The sequence below is a fragment of the Podarcis tiliguerta genome (assembly GCF_965153285.1).
Source record: "Podarcis tiliguerta genome assembly, chromosome: 10".
NCBI classification, from domain to species: domain Eukaryota; kingdom Metazoa; phylum Chordata; class Lepidosauria; order Squamata; family Lacertidae; genus Podarcis; species Podarcis tiliguerta.
The window spans coordinates 67,991,434-68,011,928 of NC_139543.1; the positions used below are offsets into that span (position 1 = coordinate 67,991,434).

Here is a 20,495-nt window from a genome sequence, read left to right on the forward strand (position 1 = left end):
TCTTTGGTTGGCAGCAGCTCTCCAAGGATGGGTTCGGGCATAGGAGGGTCTTTCCCATAACCTCCTTCTGGATCCTTCTAAAGAAATACTTCCAGGGTTGAACCCTGGTCTTATAAAGCAGATGCTTGGCCACTGATCAGTAAGGTAAAGGTAAACGGACCCCTGACCATTAGGTTCAGTTGTGACCGACTCTGGGGTTGCGGCGCTCATCTCGCTTTACTGGCCAAGGGAGCCGGCGTACAACGTCTGGGTCATGTGGCCAGCAAGACTAAGCCGCTTCTGGCGAACCAGAGCAGTGCACGGAAACGCCGTTTACCTTCCCGCCGGAGCAGTACCTATTTATCTACTTGCACTTTGACGTGCTTTTGAACTGCTAGGTTGGCAGGAGCTGGGACCGAGCAACGGGAGCTCACCCCGTCATGGGGATTCGAACTGCCGACCTTCTGATCAGCAAGTCCTAGGCTCTGTGGTTTAACCCACAGCGCCACCCGCGTCCTTCCACTGATCAGTAGTCACACTCAAAACATTAGTTTTATCTGCAGTAGAGATCTGACCAGTGGTGTGTTCAGATCCATGACAGTTGCCAACTGAAGGGCTTCTGAAAACAAGGAAGCTTGACATTTGGTCAGTTTTACCTTCACTGTGAGTCTGAGAAACCAATGACAGGTGTTCGAGTTCATAAACCTAATTTCTTTTTTGACCAGAGCACATGCAACCCAAGACTTTTGTTTTTGGATGCATCATCTCTCACCCTTACTGTAGCATCTGGTGACTTTCATTGGGGCAATTGTTACAATACAGTGGTACCTCGGGTTAAGAACTTAATTGTTTCTGGAGGTCCGTTCTTAACTTGAAACTGTTCTTAACCTGAAGCACCACTTTAGCTAATGGGGCCTCCCGCTGTTGCCGGAGCATGATTTCTGTTCTCATCCTGAAGCAAAGCTCTTAACCCGAGGTACTATTTCTGGGTTAGCGGAGTCTGTAACCTGAAGTGTATGTAACCTGAAGCATATGTAACCCGAGGTACCACTGTACTAGATATTCCTCCAGGGACAATTGAGCATGACATACAAACATGAAGTTGGAGAAAGAGAAGATGGAATGTTTTGAAGGACAGTAGAAGGTCTGTGGGTCAATCCTCAAAAGGACCTGTTGAAACCCAGGAGTGGGATCTGTTAGTCCTTCTGGCTGGGGGCTGCCATGCACAGATTGTGATTCAGTCCAAGGCTCAGTCCCATCATATATATATATATCGTATTTTTTGCACCATAACACTCACTTTTTTCCTCCTAGAAAGTAAGGGGAAATGTCTGTGCGTGTTATGGAGCGAATGCCTGCGGGTGGTGGTGGGGATCTGCTGCAGTCGTGAGCAGAGGATCCATGGTTCCCCTTCCTTCCCTCCTCTGTGGTTACAAAGCATGGATCCACATGGATCCTCAGGATTTTTGCATTGGGCTACTCCAAACTCACTGTCAGATCACATGTCTGTGGCCACAGCATGAACCACAAAAATCATATATCCACTATTTCGTTTAGAATATTTTTTTTCTTGTTTTCCTCCTCTAAAATCTACGTGCGTGTTATGGTCTGGTGCATGTTATAGAGCGAAAAATACGGTATATAGTGTTCTGGCTGACCAGGTGCTTGACCAGCCTTACCTCCTTCAGCCCCAGGCAGCCTCTGAAAGCAGGAGCTTCCTCAAGCCCCAGGTGGACTGAGGCAATGACCGAGGGGATACCTTCAGCTCAGAAAGTCATGAGTTGTACAGGGCAGCTGTGGAATATCAGTCGATGTGCAGAGCTGAAGTGTTTTTCACCACCCTATATTCCCAGCCAAGGACACTCTCTGCAAAGTGCCTTTGACGACTGTCAAACTTCCCTCGGAATAACGTGCCGCACATGCAAAGGGCCGGGTTGCAGCGCTGAGCGAGGGGGAGGCTTCCTTATTCTTTTTAGCAGCTTGGAGAGCAGAATCAATTCCTGTCACTCACCGGTAAATCTGCAGGAACAGGATTATGGATCTGGGTCCTTCTTGCAGTACTTTAATCTTAAAATCGATGCTGAGAAGGAAGCCAGGCTTGGGGGAGGGTAGCGGAGAGGCTCCGGCTTTGACTCTGATGAGGTTTTGCAACTTCAAATGCAAAAAGTGTCCAACTCTCTTGCAAGGGAGGCGGGGAGAGAATGCCTCACCTGTCGCAGTCAATGGAATCAGCTGCACGGAGGACTTTAATTCAATATGTAAACCAAAGCAGGGCTTGGGAGAGGCTTCAGCCTCTTGCTTTTAAGTGCACAGCTCAGAAAACAATCCTGCTATTCTGTGAAGCGAAATATTATTTTGCAGCGTGTTCAATTGGTTAGTAATTTTTATGGTGCCACAAGACTCTTGTTTTTGCTGCAAGAAGCTAACACAATTGCCCCTCTGGGAGCTAGTTTTACCTTTCTCTTTCTTTCCGGCACCCATCAGTGGGGCTTACACGAAAGAGAAGTGTGCAGATACCCAGACAGCATACAAAATGCTGTAACAGCAAAGCAGCTGCTTTGAGATGACTTGTGGGGATGTTGGCTTGAGCCACTGGCTCTTCAGGGGCAACACAAATTGAGAAAGGGATGTGGAGGTTCTCAGAATCCAACTAAAAAAAAAATATTCCTTACCTGGAAAAGATATGAAGTAAAGCAAAATGATTGGAGGCTGGAGCACTTTGCCAACAAAGAAAGGGTGGTGCGTTTTGGGGAATGGGTTAGTTTGGGAAAGAAAGAGAAACCTTTTTCTCGCAGTGACCAACCAGATGCCTGTGGGAAGCCTGTAAGCAGGACCTTAGCACAAGAGTGCTTGCCCTACTTGTGAGTCGCAGAAACTTCTACAGTCGTACCTCAGGTTACAGACGCTTCAGGTTACAGACGCTTCAGGTTACAGACTCCGCTAACCCAGAAATAGCACATCGGGTTAAGAACTTTGCGTCAGGATGAGAACAGAAATCATGCGGCGGCAGCAGGAGGCCCCATTAGCTAAAGTGGTGCTTCAGGTTAAGAACAGTTTCAGGTTAAGAACGGACCTCCAGAACAAATTAAGTTCTTAACCTGAGGTACCACTGTATTCAGAAACATACTGAATCCAACAGTAGAAGTTGTACACAGCCATCATGATTTGTAGCCATATCCTTACCCTCCATGAATTCGCGCTGAAGGAGAGGATTGGCGGCCATCACTACATCTTGTGAGAGTGAATTGGTTAATTCAACTACCGTATTTTTCGCCCTATAGGATGCACTTTTCCCCCTCCAAAAATGAAGGGGAAATGTGTGCGCGTCCTATGGGGAGAATGCAGGCTTTCGCTGAAGCCTGGAGAGCGAGAGGCGTCAGTGCGTACCGACCCCTCTCGCTCTCCAGGCTTTAGGAAGCTATCCGCAAGCCTTGCGAGCAGCATCCTGCAGCCCAAAGCACGGGGCGCACCCCGTGCTTCGCACAGATGTCCGCAAGCGGGAGTTCCCGCCGGGCTCGCAAGGCTTGCGGATAGCAGCCTGTTCTTGGGGGGGGGGGATAATTTTTTATTTATTTATCCCCCCCCCAAAAAAACGAGGTGCGCCCTATAGGGCGAAAAATACTGTATATTCTGCATGAAGAAGTACTAAGTACCCAAAGTTGAAAACAAGAATTTTACGCCATTGTATTGAATTGTTGCATTTAATTAAGACTAACTATGGTGTTCTTGGTTTGCTTGCTTGTGCCAAATAAACTTAGAAAGGCTTGAAAAAATGTTTTTCTTGGCAGGGGCCCACCATGACAAGCCTTTAAAAAACTTCTTTCTTTCTTTCTTTCTTTCTTTCTTTCTTTCTTTCGGCAGAGCACAGTGATTGTGGAAAAGACTGTCCAGGACCTCATGAATTTGATGCACGACCTGAGCGCCTACTCTGACCAGTTCCTCAACATGGTGTGTGTCAAACTCCAGGAATACAAGGACACCTGCACTGTGGCCTACAGGTAAGGCTTTGCTTGAGGGCCAGGTAGCACCCTTCAGGTCCTTCCCTTCAAGGACAGACTGAAGCATTTGGAGGTTTTCTTCTTTAGGAGGAAAAGGCAAATAAGGGAATAAGTTTAGATTTCTTTTACCTATAAGTGCATTTCTACACTGCCAACTCATTCAAAAAGATTTCATGGCAGTGTGCAATAAAACCATTAGGACGCCCTAAAATTGTAAAATACAGACTACCGCTGCATTGTAATTTGTTTTGACTGCTTTTAATATTGAATTTTAAATTGCTGCAGCGTGCCCTGGGACTTGTTGGTGATGGATGGGTTTGATGGTGGCAGTAGGAGAAGCAATGCTCCATCCATGTAATGCATAATTAAGACATACCTTTGTAGTAAATAATGTACAAGAGAAGACAGTAGGTAAACGGCTTAAAGCAGGGGTATAGCTACAAGGATAAAGGTGAGACAATAACTAGCCTATTTGCACATACATAGTTAATACCCCCAGTCCCACTAATACAAAACTTACCTGTCCCCCTGCTTTAAGTTGTTTACCTACTTGTGAAGTTACAAGTGAACTCTTTATTTATTGCATTTGCAGTGGCACAATTAGGTCAGCCCTCAGCCCTCATTTCAGTGTCCAATCCCTGATTACAGGAAGAGGAGGACATAAAAGAACACAGAAAATACACTACTTGATCTACTAGCTCATGCTAGGTACAAATAGAAGTCATTATGCCCTTTATGTGACTAGGAAGAGCATAATGGGGGCACAAGATGTTCTCCTAACTCATTGTGAGATAGGGAGAGAATGTGTATAAGAAACTGCATGGTGCTAGTTATTTATCCAGCCCTGCATGTCTTTAGCGTTTCCCATCCCAGTTACCCAGAACCCTTTAACTGGAGGTGCCAAGTCTTGTTCTCCACCACTTCTGATTCATAGCCCATCCTCCTGTCATTTAAAGCTGCCTCGTGCTGAATCGGACCACGGGTCCATTTATCCTAGTGTACTCTGACTGGCAGTCGCTCTCCCAAGAGCTTGGCCAGGGATTATTCTCAGCTGTCCCAGCCTTCCTGGTCGTATGAAGAACTCAAACTCACACCTCCAGTCCTGCCAAAGGTTTTAGTGCATTTATCAGATTAGTAAAGGCAAAGGGACCCCTGACCATTAGGTCCAGTTGTGGCCGACTGGGGTTGCGGTGCTCATCTCGCTCTATAGGCCGAGGGAGCCGGTGTTTGTCTGCAGACGGCTTCCGGGTCATGTGGCTAGCATGACTCAGCCGCTTCTGGCAAACCAGAGCAGCACACGGAAACGCCATTTACCTTCCCGCCGGAGCGGTACCTATTTATCTACTTGCACTTTGACGTGCTTTTGAACTGCTAGGTTGGCAGGAGCAGGGACCAAGCAACAGGAGCTCACCCCGTCACGGGGATTTGAACCGCTGACCTTCTGATCAGCAAGTCCTAGGCTCTGTGGTTTAACCCACAGCGCCACCCGCGTCCCTTCAGATTAGTACATAAGGCAAATTGCAGGTTAAAGGATTCAGCAGGTGCATGAGAGGTTAAATGCACCTCTAAGTTTAAGCTAAGGTGTTAATCCTACACTTCTCTTTTGAAGTGTGACCTGGGCACAGCTATTTGCATGGCAAGCAGTTGGAGTCCATGGCTGGAGAAGCGAGCAGACACTCCTTGTGGTTTGGCTAGTGAAGTTTGTTTATGCTGGCATCTCCGTGTCTGTGGTGCCCCCCTGTCCTAATGGCCATGTTTCCCGAGAGCGATGTGCTACATGTCCATTAACTAGGGGATGTGGTGGTCAGCCCTAGGATGCCAGCAGCTGGCAGAAGTGGCAGAGAAAATGCAAGGACCATTTAAGGGGTTGGGTGGGAGAAACACAGACACCACAGACTTGAGGAGGTGGCATTCATTGAAGAACAGAGCTGTCATCTTAAAACTGATACCGGAATCCACCCACCACCACTATCTCAAAGCAGCTAGCTATGCAATTTTTCCTGTTCTGGTAATAGGGTTAATCATCACCACCAGCACGACAATCTAATAATTGGTTTTTGGCTCATTGGGCCACAGACAGAGCCATCTGGGTTGCTGTGTTGTATCTGGCTCCCAGGAGGGGGCTAGGAAAGGGGCGTAACAGACAAACAGGTGACAGGGCATTGCAGAGAAAGGCCCGATTCCCTTCACGGCTCAGTGCGTTGAGTGCAGAAGACATCTGCTTGAGATGGCATAGCAGCTCCAGAACCTGCACTGCTTCCAAAATTCAAATGGCTGCTAATAACCCCTGGAAACAAAATAGCAGAGTGGCTCGGGACTTTGATTAGGGAACATCTGGAGGCCGCTGGGGCTAATTGAGACTCAGGTATTTAGTGACAGAAGCACCCCAGGAGTCAGCAACAGATTTCACTTTCAGATTCAACATGTCTGAATATGAGAAATTCATGCTCATCCACAAATAGAGCAGGTCTCTTGCCCCAAACACATATCATGCACCAAAGCATGGAGTTGCAAGGAGGAGACTCTAGCTAAGTGGTACAGAGTCTGCTGTGTGTCCAAAAGGTCCCTGGTTCAGTTCCTTTTATCTCCACCTAAAGCAGGAAGCAAGGGACACGGATGGCGCTGTGGGTTAAACCACAGAGCCTAGGACTTGCCGATCAGAAGGTTGGCGGTTCGAATCCCCGTGACGGGGTGAGCTCCCGTTGCTCGGCCCCTGCTCTTGCCAACCTAGCAGTTCAAAAGCACTTCAAAGTGCAAGTAGATAAATAGGTACCGCTCTGGCAGGAAGGTAAACGCCATTTCCGTGCGCTGTTCTGGTTCGCCAGAAGCGGCTTAGTCATGCTGGCCACATGACCTGGAAACTGTCTGCGGATAAACGCCGGCTCCCTCGGCCTATAGAGCGAGATGAGCGTGCAACCCCAGAGTCGGTCACGACTGGACCTAATGGTCAGGGGTGCCTTTACCTTTACCTTTACATTACGTCACCCAAACTGGAATCCTCGAGGAGACCAAAAACACAACCTTCCATCATGCAGTGGGACGATCATTTGCCCACCCCATCAATCCACACAATCCAGACCAAGGTTTGCCACAGCTGATCACATAAACAGAGCAGCTTGCTCCAGGTGGCACAGGTAAGGAATGACAAAACTGGGGTGGAGTTCTGAATTAAATATGGCATCCCCACTGCTGTGACAAATAACTATTTTATTGTCTTCCGTCCTACGTGGCATGGTGACTTTCCAGGGCTCTACTTTTCATTACTCTCTAGAATGTCTCTCTTCTTGAATTATTAGATAAAGTTTGAAAACACAGGGAGAGTATTGCAAGGGCTTATGTCTAGGAGGCACATAGGATAAAATGAACCTAAGACTATAATTCTGAGGTGCAGGATTGAGAAGAAAACAGTTGTATTTGTTAGACTGTGAAATAAACGCCCCAGAGTAGTAGCAGCCTCATTGCTGTTGTCATTTCAGACTTGAGTGGTCAAAGCATACTGGTTAACGTAGTCTAGCAAATAGGCCCTCGATGAGAAGGAAATGACCAAATTCCTCTCTTCCTTCAAAAATAACTATGTTTTTTTCTGATATTTTTAACAGAATACTAGGCAGAACCATTGGATTTTCTACAGTCTGAGCTGGAGGGCTATTTGTTGTTCAAGACAGCTTTTACTTTTATCTGCTTTTCAATTTTGCGTTGATTTTTGATGCAGCTCAGGGGTTGATAGTTTAGGAAATGGGAAAGCACATTGTTCCAGAGAGTAGTGAAGTCTGAAATGGAGATTTAGGCTCCGGCATCCTGCACCATTTGAAAACTTAGACTTCGTCATTTTGCTTTTGGCAGATTGAATTTAGAAACTAAGAAGTATCTCCCACTGAACCAACCTGTTGATTAAAACCCTTTACAACCTTTTGAGTTGCAAAGAATTCTTCATCAACACTGCTGATTTTCAGTTATGCAGAGATCAGAGTTGATTATAACATATATTAAGTAAAACAGAAACATCGCCACCCGACCCCGTCCCATTCACCTTCCCCCCCTCCACCTCTTTCCCCCCTTTTCTTCCTAATGTAACACTAATGTCTCAACAAATGAAACTGATCTGTAAAAACGTAGCTTGGAAAAAAAGAGAGAGACATTGCTTTTGTAAATCAAGAAAATCTTTAATAATAATAAAAAAGAGTTGATTATAATTGTCTGTATGGTACGGTATAGGGACACACTTTATTCCACAGCCTGGACACCCATCACATTTGAGTGATGGTTTATTTATTTATCTCATAATGTGAGCTGGAATATCAAATAATCAGGAAATACACCTCACCTCTTCCTTACATCACCATTTCTCATTTGATGTAGGAGCATTGTTCAATCTGATGAAAAGCTGGTCATCAGTGCGTCTTGGGCAAAAGATGATGATATCACCAGACTCCTGAAGTCTCTTCCAAACTGGATCAACATGGCCCAGCCCAAGCAATTGCGACCAAAGAGGGAGGAAGAGGAGGACTTCATAAGGTAAATTATTCCTAAAATGATCCTAAATGGTAGTGGCAACAACAGGTAGCCTTGCCATGAATGGATTGTCTTATCTTTCAGGGCTCACATGCGTAGCCCTCAAATTCCTTTGAATGTGCAGGATGAATTTCTTCAGGGTTGCCTGTTACCAGGAAATAGATCTGAACTGTGGAGGGTTCCCTTTGGGCATTGTAAGTTACTTAATAATGTGTGTTCCTTTAGCGGATGACTCAGTGTTTGACCGCCTGACCCCGTGATCAATTTTACTAGCCTTCTCTGTCCAGCCGCCCAGCCCCTCCCTCTGGGACAACCGAAAAAGCCTGATCATGAGCTACTAAGTTGTTTTAGAAATCCCTCGTGATGAATGAGAGGCTTGTTATTACAACTTACCGGAATCCATTAGGAAAATTATGTTAAGGAATTCTTCACCCTTCCTTGTAGTCTGGAGCCAGCCTGGTCGAGCTTTGAAATGGGTCAAACTCCTTCACATGATTTAGAAGAAAGCATGGATTGTTTCATTGTTGTGCCACTTATTCTATTCTTTAACTTGGGGGGGGGGGATACAACTCAAAACGATATAACATGCAAAAAGAAATATAATGCAAAAAAAGGGCTATCTCCATCTTGACAATACATACACATTAACTTGCTGCAGGTATAAATTCTGTAGGGAAGTTGTGTCACCACTTCTTCTTCTTCTTTTTCTTGTTAAAAACACATTTATTCAAAAGTTAAACTACAGCTTTGTCCACTGCCATAATACTACAAAACGATCACTCCAATCTTGTTTTGACCTACTGTTTTTTTAATTCTTGTTTTCAGTGCCTGGCCATGAGCTGCTTCTAGTGGGATCAAATAATTTAAAATACATTAAACCTCAGTAAAAATGAGTCGGATCCAGACTTAGTTGTGCTTTAGTCCTGTTGAAATCAGTGAGGCAAGTGAATCACGACCAGCATGGATTTCAGTGAGGCTAGCGTTCAGTTTATCCTGGTGTCTGATCTTTTCTTACTCTGCACAGATCTAGCCTCAAAACTCCATTGTAACGTCGCTGGTTGCACTGATAAATAATGTTGTTGTTGTTGTTTAGTCGTGCCCGACTCTTCGTGACCCCATGGACCAGAGCATGCCAGGCACTCCTGTCTTCCACTGCCTCCCGCAGTTTGGTCAAACTCATGCTGGTAGCTTCGAGAACACTGTCCAACCATCTTGTCCTCTGTCGTCCCCTTCTCCTTGTGCCCTCCATCTTTCCCAGCATCAGGGTCTTTTCCAAGGAGTCTTCTCTTCTCATGAGGTGGCCAAAGTACTGGAGCCTCAGCTTCACGATCTGTCCTTCCAGTGAGCACTCAGGGCTGATTTCCTTCAGAATGGAGAGGTTTGATCTTCTTGCAGTCCATGGGACTCTCAAGAGCCTCCTCCAGCACGATAATTCAAAAGCATCCATTCTTTGGCGATAAATAATACATTCAGGTTATTCCAGTTTGAGGAATCAAGAGCACCTGACAGGCTGATGTGGGAGCAGCACGGGCTCAGATGGACGTGCAAAATCCCACACCAGGAAAAGCCCCCCAGACAAATCTGACTGAGAAAGTCCTTTTCTTTACACTATTGTTGAGTTCTGTATTAATTGTATATGCGCCTTGTGTTTTTCTTGTTCTAGAACCGCCTTTGGCAAAGAATCCGAAGTGCTCATTGGGAACCTGGGTGATAAACTGATTCCCACACAAGAGATTCTCTCTGACGTCAGCGACCTGAAGGCCTTGGCCAATATGCATGAAAGTTTGGAATGGCTCTCCAGCCGTATGAAGGCAGCTTTCTCCAACCTTCCAGTGGCACAAAGTGAGTCATCTCGAGACAAATAAATCCCTCTTCTCCCAGGTCTTTGACTAATTCATGGGTAGGCAAACTAAGACCCGGGGGCCAGATCTGGCCCAATCGCCTTCTAAATCCGGCCCGCGGACGGTCTGGGAATCAGCGTGTTTTTACATGAGTAGAATGTGTCCTTTTGTTTGAAATGCATCTCTGGGTTATTTGTGAGGTCTGCCTGGTATTTTCACATGAGTAGAATGTGTGCTTTTATTTAAAATGCATCTCTGGGTTATTTGTGGGGCATAGGAATTTGTTCATTTCCCACCCCATCCCCCCCAAAAAAATACAGTCCAGCCCCCCACAAGGTCTGACAGACAGTGGACCGGCCCCCTGCTGAAAAAGTTTGCTGACCCCTGGGCTAATTAAACAATTGATGTCCTTTTAAACTGTGGGAGGTGTTGTTTTTGTTTGTTACTACAGGGAAGGGTTGTAGCTCAGTGCATCTGCCTTGCAGAAGGTCCTGGGATCAGTCCCCAGTATCCCCAGGTAGGGCTGGGAATGAGAGCTGCTGCCAGTCAGTGTTGTTAGCTGCCCTGAGCCCGGTTTTCTGAACTGGGAAGGGCAGGGTATAAATAAAAAATTATTTATTATTTATTTCTTCTTCTTTTTTACAGTATTTGTACAATATACAAACTGGGCTGAGTGACTTTATAGTTAATCTGTCAAAGGACTCCCCTTCCTACAGATAAAAATTCAATAACCTTTTTTTCTGTGTCTCTGCCACAATTATCACTCATTTAAAACCAGCCCAGCTAATGGAGTGTTTTATCACACCCCACAGTCTCTCCCTCGTTCATTATTTAGTGTTTGCTAAGCTGATGGCACTTCCACAGCTCTCCCCTTATCTGTGCTTCTTCAGAATTGGATTTTTGTATTTTCCAAACCAGTCAGATATGACACAGTCATTTTTGTCTTCTCCTGGTTTGTTTTTCCTCTTCCTCTTCTTTCTCTTCCCCCGCCCGCAAAGAATGCAAACTTTACTCTTAGCAATAACTGTTTGGATGCTAAGGTTGTAGCGTGTAGCTAAACTCACCAGAGTGCTCAAGGAAATTCTTTTTCATTCATTGGTTTCAATTTTGCGTTCGCCACTTCCTGAGAACTTGGGTCTGGTGGTGATATTTGAAAACAAAAACTATGTCAAAGAGCTGAAGTGTATTGAGTTTATGGCGGAGAAGCCTCTGCTACTGACTGGCTGAGCAGGAGTGATGTCTTCGAATGTTCAGTTGCTCAGGAAGCAAAGCAGCTTGCAGGCCAACAACTGTGAGGAAAGGGTAAGCTGTCATTTTTGCTGGGAATAAAACTTCTCACAGATTCAGGCTAGAGACTTAGAAGAGGTCCCAAGGAGTAGTGAAGCTAAGGGACAGGGAGATAAGAGACCAGGAGGCTGAAGGCAGAGGGGAGAATAAGATGTGGACATTCCACAAGCAAATTAGGATGAGTACTGAATGAGTAGAAATTGAATGTGCAACAATCTAACCTCCACGTAAGCTTTGTGCAAGCAAATCAGAGCTGTAGTTCAATAAATATAGGCTAAATGCAAGCAGCTTTTAAGCATTTCCCTCTTTGTTTCATAAGTGTGTCATGTTATCTGCACACTTTGGAATTCTGTGCTAATACAGCATTCAGAATTTTGTCCTTGTGAACGGCATCTGTATACTGTGGGGATCTCTTCTCTTCTGGACTATCCTTTGGCCTTCATCTAGACTGTATTTTGGTGTGGCACCTGACAGTGCAAACACACAAAGAGTGTGAGCTGAGCACAGTGTTCCCCAGATTTCCCCGACCTGGCCACAGTGATCCATGCAACGGTCATCTCCAGGCTTGACTACTGTAATTCGCTCTACGCGGGGCTGCCCTTGAAGCTGTCCCAGAAACTCCAGCGGGTGCAGAATGCTGCAGCGAGGCTCCTCACGGGGTCTCTGCCATGGGAGCATATTCATCCAGTGCTTTTCAAGCTGCACTGGCTCCTGGTGGAGTACAGGGTCAGATTTAAGGTGCTGCTTTTGACCTTTAAAGCCCTTCACGGCCTAGGACGCTCGTACCTACGGGACTGCCTCTCCCGGTATGCCCCACATAGAGCTTCGAGGTCCATAAATAGCAACACCCTAGTGGTCCCGGGCCCTAAGGAAGTTAGATTGGCTTCAACCAGAGCCAGGGCCTTTTCAACACTGGCTCCGGCCTGGTGGAACGCTCTGTCTCATGAGACCAGGGCCCTGCAGGATCTGATTTCTTTCCGCAGGGCCTGTAAGACAGAGTTGTTCCGCCTGGCCTTTGGCTTGGAGCCAATTTGATTCCCTCCCTCTCTTTCTTTTTTCTTTTCCTTCTCCTCCTGCGAGGAGGCTATATTTTAATATTTTAATGTTTCAATATTTTAATGTTGTATTTTAATTTTGTTTTTAAGTTGTAATCATTCAACTTGTTTTTATTATTGCTTGTAAGCCGCTCTCAGCCCTGCCTTGGCTGGGGAGGGCGGGGTATAAATCAAAATTATTATTATTATTATTATTATTAGTCACTGAGGCAGGCCTTTTCAGAATTAAAACTGGCAGCATGGTGGAAAGGTATTAGAAAAGCAGGCGGTGATAGGAATTGCCATATGTTTCTGTAAGAGATGCTCTTCTGCAGTGCTCTTCCTCCGGATTTGTAGCCCTAAAATGCAGAGATGCAGCCGGCAACCTTGGAGGCTCAATACCAGAGACACACAGACACACCTCATGGCATACAGAGACACAACTCATCCTCTTTAAAGGAGAATCAGATTTTGACTCTTTATCTCACAGACCTCTTGCATCTCTTCTTTTGGGGCCTGGGACGCTAGTTTTAAAATTACCCTTTAGTAAATTTGAGCAGCCAGTTAATGCAGCGTGGGGAGAGAGAAAGAGGGTTAGCACAAGAACAGAATTGCCTTTTCTCCCCAGAGAAACCGTCAGGAGCAGGGTTGGGACAGTTGCTTCGCATGGCGTGTTGATATGCATAATCCTGTGTATACCCAAAGATTTATTTGTGCCCAGCATAATCGCTCATTAGGAGTGTTGTCTCTGTCTCCTGTCCCTATTTAGGGAGGATTACAGGTTGCTTCAGGTTAATAAACCTTGAATATTTCTCGGTATTTAACATTGGCTGGCTGGCTACCTGAAAGCTTACCTTTTCTAGAATTCCTGTTTTTGAGTGCAGGTTCATTTTCTGGAGATCTGGGAAAGAAGGGCTTGTGGGAAAGTTCAGGCTCTGTGCGGAGAATAAGTCCCTACAAGAAACATGATGAGTTGGCTGTAATGACCCTTTCCCTTTGCTCGCACAGCCATTTTTCCAGTGGGCAGCTGGGCAGCAGCTACTTAGCACCTGTCCTCAACTGCTCCTTTACCATGGTGTGCTTCCATGCTAGAGAATCCAAAGTGCAACCCTAAAACGCTTCAAGATGCTATCTTGTACCTTCACATTGTGTTCAGGGCCATAAGCAGTCTGGGGAGCCGGCGATAGGCAAGTGGGCAGGGAAACAAGGCAGACTGCTGCCTGATCAAAACCTAAGTCAGACTCAGGAGCTTCTGTTGCTGCTAGAACTAGAGGGAGCCACTGTGGAATCAGGAGGACATCTTAGGCCCAGGAATGCTTCATGCAGCAGAGCATAGATCCAGAAGTTCCCAGCAGCAGTGCGTGGCATTAACATGCTTTGTGTGTGCATGCAGATCACCCTGGAATATGTTTATGTTTGTTTAAGTCTCCGTCATTATGATTTTTCCACCTTCTGGGATTTCTAAGCCCGTTATGTGAATGTTGAGGCAGTAATATCAAGATTTAAACCAGCACAGCTCAATTCACCAAGAGTGGTGGTGGTGGTGGTGATTAATTCATGATTTGGGCTGTGTTAGGAATATTCGTGGATCCTTGATTCTCTTTTTTATATTTTCTGATATCAGATTTTGTATTGCAAACCACCAACAAGAATCTGCAAAGCCAGGTGCTCCACTTTGGGTAGATGTTCTTCTACTGTATTATTTTGTTTTTAAGAGATTTGATAGTGCAGTCCTTTCCACCCAAACTCAGCCCTACATCAGCTAAAGGGGGAGATGGCTCTTCAGCTGGTGGATTCGTCTTTTAACCAAGAAACCATCTTCCTTCCCATCCTTGTGCAATCAAGGCCCTGATTATGTTGATTGCCTCTGCATTAATAAGCACTGATCATCTTGTGTGTGTGTGTTATCTGAAAGAGGAGCACACCCAGAGCTGTTAGCTTTTTAAGAGTTTGCTTTGAGTCCTACTTTTACCTCATCTGGCTGAATTAATATTCTTCTTTTTTTGTAGCCGAGGCTCCTTATCAATAGATAATTGTCAGGGGTGCTTCTCAGCCAAAAGAATGCACACGGCAGATAGTTAAGTATTTATTGTCCAAGATAACACTTAACAATTGCTTCTACAGCTCTGGAAATCTACGCATACCAATCTAACAACTAGGCTGCTGTTCCCAGGTCAGCGCTGTATGGAGCAGTTGCTGTAACAGGGGACCACTCCCCCTCCACCAGTTAATGTACCTCCCCCTGATGGTCTGCATGCATGCAGCCAGAGACTGCGCCTGTGTGGAAACTTCTTCTGTTCATCCTTTTTCAGTCCCCTCCTGGTTCTGTGAGTCAGTGGTGCAGGAGAGGGTGGGGAAGCCCTTCGCTTCCTCCTCTCCTTCCGTCCTCCAACTCTGAAGCTTCCCCTGCCTGAATCTTGCCTCCTGGCTGAACAGGCCCCCACAAACCACTGCCCTGAGTCAGACTCCAGCCCCCCTGCCCCTGGTGCACACTCGCCAACAGCGAGCCTGCCAGTCCCTGACAAGAAAGTAGAATGAGAGATGTTGCTTTCGGATGTTGATGCTGTTTGGTCGTGTCCAACTCTTCGACCAGAGCACGTGTGCTTTTGGATAGCACTTGCTTTTATGCGCTGCATGAATCTCCCACCAGAACAGGAATCCGTAAGAATATTGGAAGATCCCTGCTGGACCATAACAAAGGTCCATCTAGTTCAGAGTTTTGTTTCCCACCTGGTTGGGTAGCCAATCGGGTGTTTCAGGGAAGCCAGTGAAATAAAAAATTTAAGGTCTTATATATGTATATAAAAGATAAATATTCATAACTGCATATATAAACCACATGTCTGAAACCCCCCAGAAAAAGTCCTGAAACCATTTTGTCCCTCGCAAATTGACCTCAAATATTGCTCTGCAAGGTCGAAGGAAAATGGAAAAGCCTCCCCATTGTCTTTTTGTTCACAAATCCTGTCTTAAGGGTATGTCTGTCTATGAATAGGGTGAGCCTGTGACCTGGCTCAGGAACTAAGTGTTTGTCATTACAAAAGACTGGCCAGGCTCCCCAGGGTATCCAATCAAGTGACTATTAACAGGTCTGCCAGACAGGAGATAAACAATGCACTCAGATTTCTGTTGCAGACTGCCCTTTCTGTGATGTAGGTATGATGTACAGTGGTGCCCCGCAAGACGAATGCCTCGGAAGACGAAAAACTCGCAAGACGAGTTTTTCATTTTCTGAGTTGCTTCACAAGACGGATTTCCCTATGGGCTTGCTTCGCAAGACGAAACGTCTTGCGCCTTTTTTTCAAAAACCGCCAAGGCATTCCTATGGGAAACCGTCAATACACATTGGTGCTTCGCAAGACGAAAAAACTCGTAGAACGAAAAAACTCACAGAACGAATTAATTTCGTCTTGTGAGGCACCACTGTATCTGGGGGGTGGTCTTGAGCTACACCCCTTCTGTGATGTATGTATGATGTTTCTGGGGGTGGTCTTGGACTCTGGGCATTTTAAAATGTCTATATAAGAGTGGGCACACCTTTGTTTGGGGTCCTCCTCCTTCTCCTGTGTGTGAGGGGAGCACCCTGTTGCAACAGTTCAATAAAGATCAGGCTTATGAGCTGCTTTGCTTCTCAATATTCTCTGGTTGGCCTCTTTCTCCGACCGATGGAGAACCTACAAAGGACTTTATAAGGGCTCTTGTGTTCCCCATAAGGGAATAAGGGCAGATTTTTGTTTATTACACCAGTAAATCCCCATGTCCAGTTCTCTCCAGTCCCTTTTGTAAAACGCAGCTAGTTTCCACAAGTTGTGAAAAAGCCATCGTTGGGTGCTAGAGCATATAAGGTAGCTTCCTGTGTTTGAGAAGGGCCTTCGCTCAGTGGAAGGACATCTGCTTTGAATGCAGAAGGTCCAAGGTTCAATCCCTGGCCTCTCCAGGAAGGGCTGGGAATTCCCCTGCCTGAAATCAGTAGAGAACTGATTTCAGTAGAGAACTGCTACCAGCCATTATGTACAATGCTAAGACCCAGCCTTATGCAGATTCCTGTGTTCCTCTTTCTGCTGCACTGACTGATGTTGGCAGGACAGATAAATGCACAATGCAATGATATCAAAACACAAGCTCTGGAAAGCGGCCAGGTTGCAGGGGATGGGGAGAGCACAAGCCGTAGGTGCCAGCTCCCTGTTACACACAAACACCAATTTCCTTCCGACTGCCTTTGCTAAATGCAGGTTAGGTCCTTTGAGTGTGATAAAAATTCTCAAAGAGGCTTGCAAAAAAAGACCCACACCATTATTAACACAGTGTAAAATCCAAATAAAATGATAAATAGGAGAAGCATAAAACTGGAATAAAATGCGAAGAGCCGCAGTAAAATTTAAGAGCGGTGGTTAAAATGAATCACCATTCAGTTCAAAGTCCAAGCAAATGAAATGAAAAGGGAGCCCTGGACTCCTTTGGGAAAAACAGGATATAAATTGAATTATATTAATAAAAGTAATAATCAATAATACATACACATGGTTTTTGTAACTAGGGGCCCACCAGAAAGAAGGCACCTCAGCTGAATAATACTGATCAGCTTTATGAGGTTGTTGTAAGGATGTGAAGCAGTCAAAAACATTCCTTTTTACCTGGGTTTTTGTCCCTTAATTTGGAGGACTTTAGATTTTTGTGGCTTCTTCCAGTTGGGAGAGGTTAGACCACGGGTAGGCAAACTAAGGCCCGGGGGCCAGATCAGGCCCAATTGCCTTCTAAATCCAGCCCGCGGACAGTCCGGGAATCAGCATGTTTTTACATGAGTAGAATGTGTCCTTTTATTTAAAATGCATCTCTGGGTTATTTGTGGGGCATAGGAATTCGTTCATTCCCCCCCCCCCCAAAAAATATAGTCTGGCCCACCACAAGGTCTGAAGGACAATGGACCACCCCCCCCCCCCACTGAAAAAGTTTGCTGACCCCTGGGTTAGACCTACCTTTTGAATAAGTATGGTGTGTTTGTATGGTTTTGTTGTTGTTGTTCTAATTTTATACTGCTTTTACACTGTTTTGTAAATTGTGTTGGGTTGCTTTTAGTGAAAAAGGCAACAAATTAGTGCAATTTAATACTGTTGTTGCTGCTTCTGTTAACAATCCTGACCATTTTGAGCTCAAAGGGGCCATAGCTCAAGGATCGAAGGATGTGCTTTGCCTGGCAAGGATCTCAGGCTCAATCTCTGGTGTCTCCAGGTAGGGTTAAGAATGGTCCTTGTCTGAAACCCTGGAGAACTGCTGCCAATCTGTGTAGACAATACTGTGATCTAGCTGGATTAACACTATAAAATGTTATAGAAGTGCTTAGTAGTAGCAGTTGTTTGTGCCAAATGCAGACCGCTCCTTCCCATGCAAACTTAGCAGATCCCACCTATGTTGTGCTATGTGTCAATGGTGCCTTTCATTGCTGAATGTACTTCTTGAGCTGTTTTATTCTGAACTTACTGTGCTGTGCCTTGAAATTCTTTGAGAATCACACGTTTGATAAATAAAATAAACATGGCACAAGAAAAGCACCTGGTAGGTTGCTTCTGGGTCATGGAAAGGAGCTGACAGTTCACTCAGGAATGGACCAAGCTTCAGAGAACTTAGAAAGTGTTTATGGAGTCTCTGCATGAGCGGGAATTAACTGCTGAGAAAAAAATAAGGTATCATTTCTCCCTTGCCGCACCACACTCTGTGGTTCGCGAACCTGTCGCAGCCGCACAGTTTCTGCAGCCAGAGTTTTGATTACACCACCAACTCAGTTGCATATATTTCTGTGATAGTTCTCCACATAGATGGAGGGTTAGGAGGTTGAAGGGCGGGGAGGAGGGCGGGGAGGAAAGTAGGACAAGGAGCAATTAGCGTAATCATAACCTCAAGCGCGAGCCTTGATCCCAGGACACAAGATCAATCTCCAGGAGAGCAAGATGTGCAGTGTCTGGGAAGGAAGGCTATCAACTCTGCGCACTGGAGTCTGGAGAGCTGCTTTCTAATTCTCTGGCTGTTAAATATTTGATGCAGAGGTTCAGGAGGGCTCCGGCTGCTAATAACCTCTGCATCAATCTTTTTTCTAAGGCCCCACTAAGAAGGTGGACCGTTGCTGAGGGAGGAAAAAATAGAGAGGAACGTTCTCTGCCCAGTGTCCTTGGTAGGATCTCTGCAGGTTCAGCACCAAGCCAGGCTGGAAGAGGATACGGTTTGGCTTCTTTAGTCACTGTCCCAAGAACGTAGAAGGCAAGACTAGCCTGCTCATGGCGTTTAAGGGCCAGCAGTCTCCGAGTCCAGATTGCACTGAATCCAGTGTGAACAGCTGGACCTGAAGGAAGGAAGGTGCAAGTGGAACAGTGCTAAGCATTTTCAGTTTCCTGCCTGGTGGCAATGCAACTCAAAGCCTTGCTATTCTTGCCTTGCCCTGCCTACCTACCTACCTACCTACCTACCTATTTCTTTACAGTGGTACCTCGGGTTACAGACGCTTCAGGTTACAGATGCTTCAGGTTACAGACTCTAACTCAGAAATAGTACCTCGGGTTAAGAACTTTGCTTCAGGATGAGAATAGCGGCGGCGGGAGGCCCCATTAGCTAAAGTGGTACCTCAGGTTAAGAACAGTTTCAGGTTAAGAATGGACCTCCAGAACGAATTAAGTTCTTAACCCGAAGTACCACTGTATTTATTTTGCATACCACTCTATACCCATAAATCTCAAGGCGATTCACAACATAAAATTACAATGTAAAAAACACAGAATACATAACAACAACAAAGACAACCCAATACCTCTCCCATTCCACAACAAATTTGAAAGGGTATCAGATGTCTGACTGTTGTCCAGAAGAGTTGGGTTGGACAACAGAGGACGAGATGGTTGGACAGTGTTCTCGAAGCTACAAACATGAGTCTGACCAAACTGCAGGAGGCAGTGGAAGACAGGAGGGCCTGCCGTGCTCTGGTCCATGGGGTCACGAAGAGTCGGACACGACTAAATGACTAAACAACAAAAATCAGATGTCAATCAGCCAAAGACCTGGTTAAAAGGGAGCATTTTTGCCTGGTACCTAAAGGTATATAATGAAGGCGTCAGATATGCCTCCTTGGAAGAGAGCATTCCACAGATGGGAGCCAGATGGGAGCCACAGCAAAAAAGGCCCCACGGGACTCCCAGCAGATAAGTCTTCAAAGTGCTGGGCAGCCTCAGTCTTTTGAGGCTGTGGTGTGTCAGGGCAAGCAGGGCGTTTGTCCCACAAGACTCACATCAGATGCGATCTTCATCATGTGACACTGCATCAAAAGAACAAGCAGGGAAAGGCCATTCCCTTTGTATGGTTCTGGGCCAAATCAGATGTCACCATAAGCACCTCTGCCACCCCCTTGGTAACATTCGAGTGAAGAAAATGCACAATTTGATGCCATTGTGTTCAACAGTTTTCTCTCCCAGCTGAGTCCCCACAAGAGGCAGCCTCTGAAGTGGAACTGGGGCTGAGGAGAGAAAGCTGATTGCAACAAGGTAGTCTATAAGCATTTCTCAGGAGACACAGCAAATGTGGGTCAGTGTCAGCTATATATTTATGACAATGTGTAGTTTGGCCCTCCAGGATAAACAGTTAAAATGGAGAGGAGCTGGATGAACTTGCTCATGGCTTTTAGCTAAATATGGAGGTCCAAGTAAACCGAATGTATATTTGGGAGATACTTGTAAGATTTATCGTCTGCCTGTGAGAGCTCTGGGTCAGTCCATGGTGTCCATGGAAAAGAAAAGCACTTGAAATGTATTAGTTTAAAATACTAATAGCCGACTTACATTGCGGTGCGGCAGGGAGACGCATAA

General features: G+C 45.7%; 1 protein-coding gene across 1 annotated transcript in view; it reads left to right on the top strand.

Moving 5' to 3' along the window:
• Positions 1-20,495, top strand: part of EXOC4 (exocyst complex component 4) — a 353,124-nt gene that overhangs the window by 289,710 nt on the left and 42,919 nt on the right. The window contains exons 12-14 of the mRNA XM_083401900.1: positions 3,841-3,977; positions 8,337-8,492; positions 10,153-10,331. Coding sequence (XP_083258026.1) covers positions 3,841-3,977; positions 8,337-8,492; positions 10,153-10,331 — 472 coding nt within the window. The remainder of the gene's footprint in view (positions 1-3,840; positions 3,978-8,336; positions 8,493-10,152; positions 10,332-20,495) is intronic.